The sequence below is a fragment of the Berghia stephanieae genome, chromosome 1, assembly GCF_034508935.2.
Source record: "Berghia stephanieae isolate SIO BIC M18660-M18661 chromosome 1, UCSD_Bste_1.3, whole genome shotgun sequence".
In the NCBI taxonomy this organism is placed as follows: domain Eukaryota; kingdom Metazoa; phylum Mollusca; class Gastropoda; order Nudibranchia; family Aeolidiidae; genus Berghia; species Berghia stephanieae.
Window position 1 is genome coordinate 15,636,978 of NC_088360.1, and position 11,584 is coordinate 15,648,561.

General features: G+C 35.3%; 1 protein-coding gene across 2 annotated transcripts in view; it reads right to left on the reverse strand.

Annotated features, from left to right (window-relative positions):
- The window catches only part of LOC144968843 (uncharacterized), a 56,191-nt gene extending 51,629 nt beyond the window's left edge, over window positions 1-4,562 (reverse strand). Inside the window, exons 1-2 of one of the 2 annotated variants that reach the window (XM_078907602.1) lie at window positions 4,493-4,562; window positions 2,433-2,769 (exon numbers count right to left, since the gene is read on the reverse strand). In XM_078907602.1, coding sequence (XP_078763728.1) covers window positions 2,433-2,529 — 97 coding nt within the window. In that variant the 5' untranslated portion in view covers window positions 2,530-2,769; window positions 4,493-4,562. Of the gene's footprint in view, window positions 1-2,432; window positions 2,887-4,492 lie in introns of both variants that reach the window. The other variant, XM_078907595.1, reaches the window with a different exon arrangement.
- Window positions 4,563-11,584: the final 7,022 nt, after the last annotated feature.

Here is an 11,584-nt window from a genome sequence, read left to right on the forward strand (position 1 = left end):
AATCAAAGCGGCGGGTTCCATTTTGAAAGGAAATTCACTTCTTCTTTTTTATTATTATTATTATTATTATTATTATTATTATTATTATTATTATTATTATTATTATTATTATTATTATTATTATTATTATTATTATTATTATTATTATTATCATTCTCTAACTGGTCAAACTTTTCTGTTTTCCATTTGCTTCCCAATGGATCCACATGGAATTCAGATGTTGAAACATTTGAAGGAGAGACAATGGAACTGATCATGTCGATCCCCGGTTCCAATGAGGTGGGGGGTGGGGGGGGGGGGGCTTTTTCTGTCCCTGACTGTGTCCACTCAACAGTGATTAGATAGCTCAGCCTGTTCGATCTGTCGAAAAGTCCTTGTGGTATGACACTCGCTTTGGGATCGGATGGAAGGTAATGGGTTCGAGTCCAGCTCTGAGAGGTGCATAGTTGAGTCCTTGCAAAAGGATTCTTTATTCCAATCCTCTCACCATACTCAGGTGTAAAATGAGTTCCTGACCGTTAACAGCGTTGTCGCTGTCGGAAAAAAATATCGCTTAGCAGGTGTCATGTCTCGTCCTATGTGTATACTCTTGCTGTTGGCTGCCATTTGAGGAGGTTTAGTGGATAGTGTGCTACAGAAATGTTCAAGATTGTTTTGTTTGGGGTTTGTTTTTTTTTTGTTCTTGTTTTTGTTTTTGTTTGTTTTTTTGTTTTTTTTGTTGTTTTTTTTTTGGGGGGTATATTTTTTTTTGTTTGTTTTTATTTTAGCTTTGGTACGTTTAAAAGTAACAATTAATAGCCACTCCAATGTGAAATACAATATTTGGGATCAGGTTCGGAGCCAACGGGGCTTATGGCTCTTCTTAGGGACACAATGTTTACTTGTTACAAATCATTTCTGAGGAGAGAGGACTATGACAAAATCCGACTATTATGACTAGTGTAGGGGTTTTTCGGTGTTTGCGACATATTTAAGTCATTGCAGCGCCCATATAAAGGGCGAAAATGGTATATCTAGTCCCAAAAAGAAATCTAGAGTTACAATCAAGAGCACACAAGATCGAGTAACACAAAGAGGAATATTATTTCAGATATGAAATGTAGATTCCAAGAGCAAACTATCGGTGCTTTTAGTTTGAAGTCAACTAAAAGTGTCATCAAGACAGAAGCATATGATTTCATTAAAAGGAAACCAGTCGAATACTTACAGATCGTTATAAATTCAAAATGAAAAATATAACAGGACGTAACAGAGAGATGATTTGCAAGTGAAACAATAAATATCATTTCCCTCACCCATAAGCATACGCTTGACTGTTTCCCACCGGTCATGACCAGAACAAAACCGAGTGTTCTCATTCCAAGACAAAGAACGAAAGAAATTGGGAAAACAGCTACAGGGGATAGAAGACACAGCAAATGACTCCATCCTTACTATGAGAGGAACATACCAGACCTGGACACATTATTAAATTAAATTAAAATTGAGCTTTTATATAGCGCAATATCCACTAAACTTGCTCAAAGCGCTTTACAAGGGGTCCCTGGCCAACAGCAATATTTAACATGTAGGACGGGGCATGACGCCTGTTAGCCGATATTACAATTTTTTGGACAAAGACAACGCTGTTTACGGCCAGGTACTCGTTTTACACCTGAGTACGGTGAGAGAATGTGAGTAAAGAGCCTTTTCCAAGGACTCAACTATGTGCCGAGCGCGACGCTCGAACCCAGGACTTTCCGATCTGAAAGCGAGTGTCATACACTAGACCACATAGCCGCACAAATTATTGCATTTTGGGAAAAACATTTATACTTTATATACTGATCGATCTCAAATTCAACCCTAGATTGGCAAAATATATTAAATTCGTCTTTGATATCAACAACTCTACATACTTCATTAAATTCTCGGATTTTAGAATATTTCTCAAGTTAGGGGCCTTGTTAATCCATCAATATATTATATTCGTAATATGGAGTATTAAAAGTTTTCTGACAGAAATGTAAAAAACAATTAATGATTTTTTCTCACTGCACCGCAGGAAACATTCAAAGTGGTAGGGGGAAATGGCTTCAACAGTCATGACGTCACCTCCCTAGTTAATGACGCATAGTATCTTAGTAACTGGTTCTAAACTATCGGAACAATGGCAGACATCCTTATGAAAAATTTATCCGACGAGCATTAAAGTGTATCCAGAGGAGAAAAACATTATAAATATGATCATGTTTTGACTTTTATACATTCTGATCACATGACATATGAAAAGTTCTAGCCAGCATGAAGAATAAAAAGTACCAATTTTCTTTGTTTAGAACCACGCTGCTCGCCGTTGCTGGGCGACGTGACATCAGACTATTGAATCCAATTCTTTTTTTTTTTATTTTAGTTTGTCTGTTTGATGACAAAATTAAAGAACTATGACTTACCTGTTGTCTCTGTAGATCTGCACCATGTGGCCTGTGAAAACAAACAAGTAACAACAAGGATAGTGGCCTCCAGACACACGCAAAATGATGACGCCATATTTGATGGTAACAACGGTTTAATATTGGCACTGAAATGAACAGAGTCCTTATCTTGATAAATTATTCGTAGTTTAATTCTTTACTTGACAGAAATCAAAAGAGACGCGAAGATCCAAAGCAGTTTTTGGTTATTGGATGATAGGTCTCAAAGTCAACACAAAACTATAGCCCAGCAAAATCCTGTAATGATGCTACGCAAGAAAAAATGTCACACATTGGATACTTTATTCCGTTTTGTCTTGTTTCGTTTATATTCAAATGATTTTAATGATACAAATAACAATTAATTTGTCTAAATGTTTTTATAACAACTCTTCAACTGAAATCTTTTTCTGAGATGTTGATATGCTTAAGCCTGTAAGTAAAATACTCACCAGTTTTGCTCACTAAAACAATCGTAACCAATACACAAACTACTTGTAACCTTATAACATTTGCAGCATGACAAAGAATTAAGGTAGAAACAATGCCTCTAAGGCTGTCTTTAAAAAAACAACCAAGTGTTGAGGGGAGTCATTTATACTTTACTACAAACAAATTTTGTGACATTTGTATTTTTTTTTCAATACACGCTGATGGAACAATTTTTTAAACAGATCTCGCCGATATATGCAGGTCTGACAACCGAACTCTTTTATGGACCTAGTTTAGCATTGTTGTAATGGACAATATTTTGCGTCATTTTTTTTTTTATTTCCATTATATATAACAATGAGCCCATAAGGAATTGGGTTAAAGACCTGCAAATAGGTGTACGCCGGACCTCACTTATCTTTTAATGCAAAAAGTGATTGAGAAGATTTTTAACAGTTTCGATCGTCTAAAAGATAAAGAGTAAAATTTTCTCAGCTCACGCTCACGTCAGAATTTTCTCATTGCAATATATGAAGAAATAAATCTTTGGCCAAAAGAAAAAAAAGTGGCGTTGAAATATTGTCGTTAATAATCCCAGCAGCACAGTACTGAATATGAATTAATTTCAAGATGGATTGAATAAACATATAATATATTACAGGCATAAACTATATTGCTGAGAAAAATAATATAGCTCCGCGCAAAAACTACATAAAAGACGAACATTTGTTGACTTGTCTTGTTGTAGAATCGTTAAAAAAGGCTTTTTATATTTTGACAAGAAAACGAAGTCTCAAGTTAAACAATACTAACCAAGTTGAATGTTATACGTTATATCGTATCTTATCGTTTGAGAGTTTATAGCTTCTTAAAACCTTCAAATGCTCTTGGTAACGTTCATACATATATACAATGTATCAATATTATATAAACAACATTCATTCTGAATTTGATAATATTGAGTATTAAATATCTGATACACAAATCAGTGTCATAGTCAATATTCGTAGTATAATCATCTCTACTTACAGTCCTTTGACATACCCAACTTTATACATTCAAGAGATTCAAATAATTGATATACAAAATGCAGTTATATCCAATGTCCTATTACATTATTCATCGAAATCAAATATTATGTTGGTAAGTTCTTTATCAACGGCATACTAAAAAATATTATTTGAATTAGAATCTTTTGTCTCAAACTTAAATTGCCATAGTTCTTTGACAAAAGAACAACTATGTAATTGTCAAGTAAATTGGTTGTGACTGCCACTATGAAAAGGGCAAGAAGTCTTGTATTTTAACATTTGTAACAAGAAGATCGTTCATCATAATTTACCGATAGTTGAAGCCAGAATGAAAATAAAGCACTTCTGTCGGTGGCCGGCAATGCGGTTCTACAGTATTTTTTGTTTGTTTGTTTGTTTTTCTCTGGGGTTTATTTTCGTTTGTTTTGTTTTTTTAATTTCAAACCACGTCATTAAAAATGAACGTTTTTGCACAACTCAAAACCACAGAACAGAATATTATGAACTTGATAACTCGACAAATCCGACATAATCATAATTAAATAGCGTTTAAAACAATCAGCAGCAGAGACCAACCAACAAAGGTGATTTTAAAATGTGAACATTGACGGCATCGTTACGCCTGGTGGAATATAGTGTTACGAACTTTAAATTATCCAGGTTCCAAATTAAGCGAGCGATGTTCGGTTCTCTCTCATGCAGTGGCGGTGGGGATAGGAGGAGGGGGAAACGCTACTTCGGATTAACCTTTTGACAGCAAGACTTAATTTCTTTGAAATCGTATGACTGATCGTCTCACTCTGTCTGGTATACTGAAATCGTATGACTGATCGTCTCACTCTGTCTGGTATACTGAGATCGTATGATTGACCGTCTCACTCTGTCCGGTATACTGAAATCGTATGATTGACCGTCTCACTCTGTCTGGTATACTGAAATCGTATGATTGACCGTCTCACTCTGTCTGATATACTGAAATCGTATGATCGACCGTCTCACTCTGTCTGGTATACTGAAATCGTATGATTGACCGTCTCACTCTGTCTGGTATACTGTAGACTGAAATGGGCTTCAAGATCTAAATAATGAAATTTTATTTGAATTATCGAACCTCTTGGGAAGATTAGAAGTAATTTTCTGAACTAAATAAGTTTCGAAATTTTTAAATTCCAACCACATAAATCGAATTGTTGGAATCCGGTTTACCCCGACATGATACAAAATTGAGACAGCAGGTCATTTATTTTGTTCCATCGTGTATTTGCATATAGGGAATGAGATTAGCGGAAGTGTAGCGTCCCTTGATTGGAACGTCACCTTCGGAGAGAACGTCAATTTGGCATGTGTCTCACGCCGCTTTCATCGGAAGCGAGGACGAGAGACGCATTTGCACAACCAGCATGACGTTCTCTCTCTAATAACTTTTCCGCCGTGACGTCCAATCAAGGGACGCTACTCTTCCGCTAATCTCATTCCCTATAATGGTGAGATTAACTGAATCGTTTTATCAAGGCAAACAGTAACGTCGATTGAATTCCGACTTGTATTATTTTTGTTAACTCTTTCAACAATAACAGAAACCTCAACAACAGCAACAGCAATAACAACAACAACAGCAAAAACAACAACAATAAACACAAAACGGCAACAATAGCAACAACAACAATAATAACATTTATAATAAAAATTACGAAAAAAAGGTAAAAAGAAAAGAAAATAGAAATATAATTACCTAGATAAGACGTCAAATTAAAGTACATTTAGAGCCCGATAGTTTTTGTCCAGACGTCAAATTTAATTTCCCTTGTTTTTGTTTTTGTTATTTTAATTGGTTTCTTTTTCTTTTCTTTTTTCTTGATAGATTGTTTGATGTTTTTTTTGTTTTTTCATTTATTTATTTTTTTGTTTTGTTTTGTTTTTTTGTCGTCATTTTTTTAAATTTTTCGTTTTTTGTTCTGTTTTATTTTGTTTTGTTTTGTTTTTTTGCTTTGTTTTATTTGTTTTGTTTTATTTATTTTTTTGGTTTTTTGTGGGTTTTTTTCTTTTTGTTTGTTTTTTGTTTTGTCTTTGTTTTTTTGGGAGAGGGGACAGTAGTTTCTGTTCACTCCGCAATGTTTGAATAGCTTGGTCTGTTAGTTTGGCGTTGAGTACTTTTGAAGACTAGCGTCCAATCTAATTTTTTTTTTTAACTGAGCTTGTGTAGCCCAATATTCATTGAATGTGCTCAAATCCATTATATGCCAAGCCAGTAGTAACTTTATACATGTAAGACGAGTCATGATGCCTTTACGGTGTTAACAGGTGAGACAAATCTGTTACTGTCCCGGTAATAATTTTACACCTACGTATGATCAGAGACTGTGAGTAAATAACCTTTCCTTAGGACTCAACTTGTCACTGTCAGTTTGACGTTGCAGGAAACATGAAAAATATCCCGCTCTAAAACACCATCAATAAATGTATTTTTAATATCGAATCTCGCATATAATGATGTAATGTTAGTGGTAAGTAGGCACTTCCCTCCCATCCAACCGGCCCCCCATTCTCTCACCATCCCATGCGAATTCCAAGTGCGGTGTCTGTTTCGTTGTGTGATAAGTGGCGATGAATGGCAAGTGTTTTATAACGTCAAGATTTGTGGTAAGGAGAATGCACTGATATCAGAAGGTATGAGATGAGAATAGAAATGTCACGAAACAATACCGCCCTCCGCCCTCGTTCAAAATAGAAAGAAACAAAGAGATGGGGTTGGAACTGTGGAATGGAAGGGGGTGACGGAAGCGTCTTTATTGCCACATTCTGAACAAATACGTTTTTTAAATGTTGGCCAGAGATCTAGTTCTTTAAAAATAGATCAATTAAAATTACCCTCATCTTGTCTAAAAGTCTCAAACCTGTGATTAAATGACATTCATACTGCTCATTTTTGATGAGATGCGGATAATTTTGATCGATTAATATTTGAAGGTGTAGTTTAGTTTTCTGGCCAAAATTTTAAAATTGTGTTTTTGTTTATGTTCAGAGTACTGACGTATGGATCGTATGACTTTGGCAGCGGTTTCTAATGGTTAAACTACAATGTTTTGACGATCAACCCTCTCTCTCGCACTCAAGAAACGTCATGAACTATCATGAACTCGACAGACAGTTGTGTCACAACCAGCGTTGCCAATTTGGCAGATTTTCTGCCAAATGTCCTTTTTTGGCAGAATTTGAAGTCCTCTGGCAGAGAAAAATCGGTTTGGCAGTTTGGCAGATATTTGGCAGATTTTATTTTCCGAGGCCTAGGGATGAATGTATAGGTCTACTCCACGTTTTCCATGGCAATTTTTATGTATTAGTGATTTTTTTAAACTTGGGAAATGAAAAAAAAAATTATGACATCGGCCTTGAGAATTTTTTGTTTAACGAAACTGATGAGTTGTCAAAGGGGGTACTATAAATAGAACGGTTTGGCAGATTTTTGTGGTATTTGGCAGATTTTTAAAATCCAGTTGGCAGAATGACTGAAATTAATCTGGCAACCCTGGTCACAACAATGTGTTCCAGTCATAGCAATCTAGAGACGTGCAGTTCGAGCGACCGTGGCCAAAAAAATCTGGAAGGCCCATGGTTTTTTTGAACTGGGGGAAGGGGCGAGAGTTGAGTTACCTCGGTTACCTGCATGATATGGCATTAATTACATTACTCAAACACGCTCGCACACATACCAAAGCACTAGAGTTTTAAGACTAAAACGCACACGCATACACACACACAAACACACACACACACACATATACACACACTTAGCATCACCTAGGTCAAGTAGTGCCATATGTCGCACTTTTAAGAATTCAGTCTTGCTTGTACATATTGACCACTTGTAGTTGTGAATCGCCCTCATTCTGTTGTTCATTTTCATGTAGTGACCATTAAGTTTTGTTGTAGTTGTGAATTGCCGTTATTTATTGCTCATTTTCCCTGTACAATGGATTCGGCAATGCATTTTAAGCAAATAATAAACAATTTATCATTATTTTTTTTTATCAATAATAGCCGAAAATGCCTCGAAAATTTTGTTTTTAATTGCACTTCAAATTATAGACATGGCGAAAAGACAACTGTATATAAATTTCCTTCGGATCCAATTGAGAGACAAATATGGATTAATGCACTGCCAAATAAAATCGATTCGAGTGATGTTACAGACTATATGGGTATCTGTGCCAATCATTGGCATCATGATGCTCCTATGAGACGGAAATCAAGGTATCCTTCACCTGCTATTCCTCCAAATAAATGGCCAAATACAATACCCCTTCTTGTTTGCGAAAAACAGAACCATCTCGTCAGACATTAAATTCGATAAGTGAATTTAGAGACAGGCGTCAAGATATTGATGAGTTATCAATTTTTCTTAAGAAAGATTTACTTGAAATTACAGAAAATGAGTTGGGAAAGACCTTTAAAGATTGTTTTGTTCAAGAGATTTCCTCTCATGGTGTTGTTGTGCTGTCTTCAGATTCTGAGTTTAGTCTTCATAGTCGTGCTAGGATCGGTATGGTATACTCATTTAGTATCTACTTTACAGTTAAAGAGGTGAACGATGATCAAAGCATCAGTTCAATTCAATATGAGAGTTTCTTTGGAATTAAACAAAGCCAACACCAGACTTTCTCAGATGGAACCTTAAAGCGTTGGAGTGAACTTACAGAAATACTTCGATTCTACACACTGGACTCCCAACTAGAAGGTGAGTTAACCTACTATTTTAATTTTTAAATGCGTTAGCGTCAGTTTTATTATCAACGTGAACATAATAATAATAATAATAATAATAATAATAATAATAATAATAATAATAATAATAATAATAATAATAATAATAATAATAATAATAATAATAAGAGTAATAATGATAATGATCATAATAAGAAGAAGAAGAAGAAGAGGAAGAAGAAGAAGAAGAAGAAGAAGGGAGAGGAGGAGTTGGAGGAGGAGGAGGACTACGACGACGATGACGATGATGATAATAATAATAATAATATTAATAATAATAATAATAATAATAATAATAATAATAATAATAATAATAATAATAATAATAATAATAACTAAAATAATAATAATAATAATAATAATAATAATAATAATAATAATAATAATAATAATAATAATAATAATAATAATAATAATAATAATAATGATAATAATAATGATGTTGTTGTTGATGATGATGATGATGATGATGATGATGATGATGATGATGATGATGATGATGATGATGATGATGATGATAAGAACTATTACCCTTGTTGTGTTGCTGTTGTTTTTGATTCGTTATAGATTCACGAAATTAAAATTTTGAAATGCATTTTAAAAATAAAATTCATTGTTTCCAATCATGTATCGTCTATTTCATTATCTTTTGCTTTTTTTTTCATTGCAGATGAAGAAAATGAATCCTCAATAGAGAAGTCGAAGGCTATCCAGAAATTTATAGAACGCCAGATTCAGCTCCTGAATGCTCAGAAAAATCAACGGATTTACTGTCCAGATGATTTAATTCTTGCTTTTTTGTGGTACAAGAGGTCAAGAGTGCTATATTCTTCTTTACGTGGTCACCTTTATCTCCCTTCTAAGTCCACCCTGGGAAAAATTACACGACAAACCAAAAATGTAGCAGATTTCACCATCTATTCTAAATTTTTCCAACAGCAGGAACTACGAAGCAGAGCGTGTGTTGTGCCAAACTCTGAGTTAACAGAGTATTTTAATTCTAGGGACAGGGATGGTTTATCTTCACCGTGCGAGTTGTTTTTAGAATTTTCACTCCTTTCATATTGTTTCTTTGTTAACAATAAATCAAAAATATGTAGGGCAAGATTAGCCGTAATTCTTGGCAATTTTGCAGAGACATTTGCAATCGATGTGTGTGTTCCTGTGAAGGCCTGTCCAATATATTTATGAAGAGATTTTCAATTTTCAATTCGAAGAAGCAGTCGGATAAAGGAAGATGAACAAACTGAGGTCACAGTAATTGTTATATCAGCTCTATTTCTTTGTGGATATCAATTTATCATCCTCATTATCATCATCATCATCATCATCATCATCATCATCATCATCATCATCATCGCTAGTACTAGCACTTCCATTCAAAAATTATTATCATATATTTTTATAAAATAAACTTCAATTGCACTTTTTGCTTGCAAATCTTATTTTATGTGTTCAACGTTTGATTTTCATTAAATGTAGAAGTTTGAGAGAGAGAGAGAGAGAGAGAGAGAGAGAGAGAGAGGGAGAGGGAGAGAGAGAGAGAGAGAGAGAGAGTTAAGTGCTATCAGCGGGACTCGTGGGCCTTCTAGTTTTCACGCCAGATTCCCGACGAGTCGGCATGTGTATAGATAGCATTGGTTCCACCAGATGCTCTGCGGGCTCCAGACTGTTACCATAACGAGTGCAAGTAGGTGAGGTTGTCATGTCCTACTGATGCAGAATAGCTGCCGTTAGAAAGGTCTTGCCACCAAATGTATTCTCTCCTATGTCAGAGGAAATGGCATCCCTGGTCAAAGGATCGTATTCTTCCAAGTCGACAGCCATAATTCCGTCATCTTCCTATTTCTATTAAAAGTACAAGGGCAGTTAGAATTCATTCGGTAGAAATCTTTTTCTTTTTCATTATACATTCTCTTCTGGGTCTCATTCATCCCAACAAAATACCATTCTGAGACGGTGGGTCACAAATAGGAAAAAAGTATTCCTTCAAATCTCGTGAAAAGTACAATAGCAATTGCTTACTACACTTCGGACAGGATTCTAGTCTGTGGTTGAGTACTTTCCGCCTGATCTAATAGACCCAGCTACCAAATCACTGCTGGGTGGACAGAGGGGGAGGGATGTGTCAGAAGAAGTCTTGACTTAATTCGGGATCGATCTCGGTCCCTTTACGTGTGAAATGAGTGCTCTGTCAATAGGGAAAGAGATTAGCGGAAGAGTAGCGTCCCTTGGTTGGACGCCACCCATAGTCTGTGACGTCACCGGCGGAAAAGTTATTAGAGAGAGAACGTCATGTTGGTTGTGCGCATTCCGCGAGGACGAGAGACGCATGCGCACAACCAACATGACGTTCTCTCTCTAATAACGTTTCCGCCGGTGACGTCACAGACTATGGGTGACGTCCAATCAAGGGACGCTACTCTTCCGCTAATCTCTTCCCTATTGAGCAAATGGAACCATCTTTTAAAAAAGGGTTAAATTTGGGATAAATGTGAATACTTTTTAGTTGAATGAACGGGGTTACTTAACTAGAAGAATAACAAGAATAAATTTCGTAATTCTACTCGTACATAATTATTTGTAATTCTTTTTTTTTTAATTGCTTCATCCTGGCACATTACGGGATTGAAACGGTGGGTAATATTGCAGTTATATATATATATATATATATTATATATATATATATATATATATATATATATATATATATATATATATAATATATATATATATATATATATAAATGGAAAATAATTGATTTTGTTATTCCAGGTTTTTAATTTCCTTTCCCCCTCATATCTGCATAAGTGCGGCTATGTGTTCTTGTGGTATGACACTCGCTTTCGGATTGGAAGGTCCTGGGTTCGAACCTCGCTCTGCGCATAGTTGAGTCCTTGGAGAAGG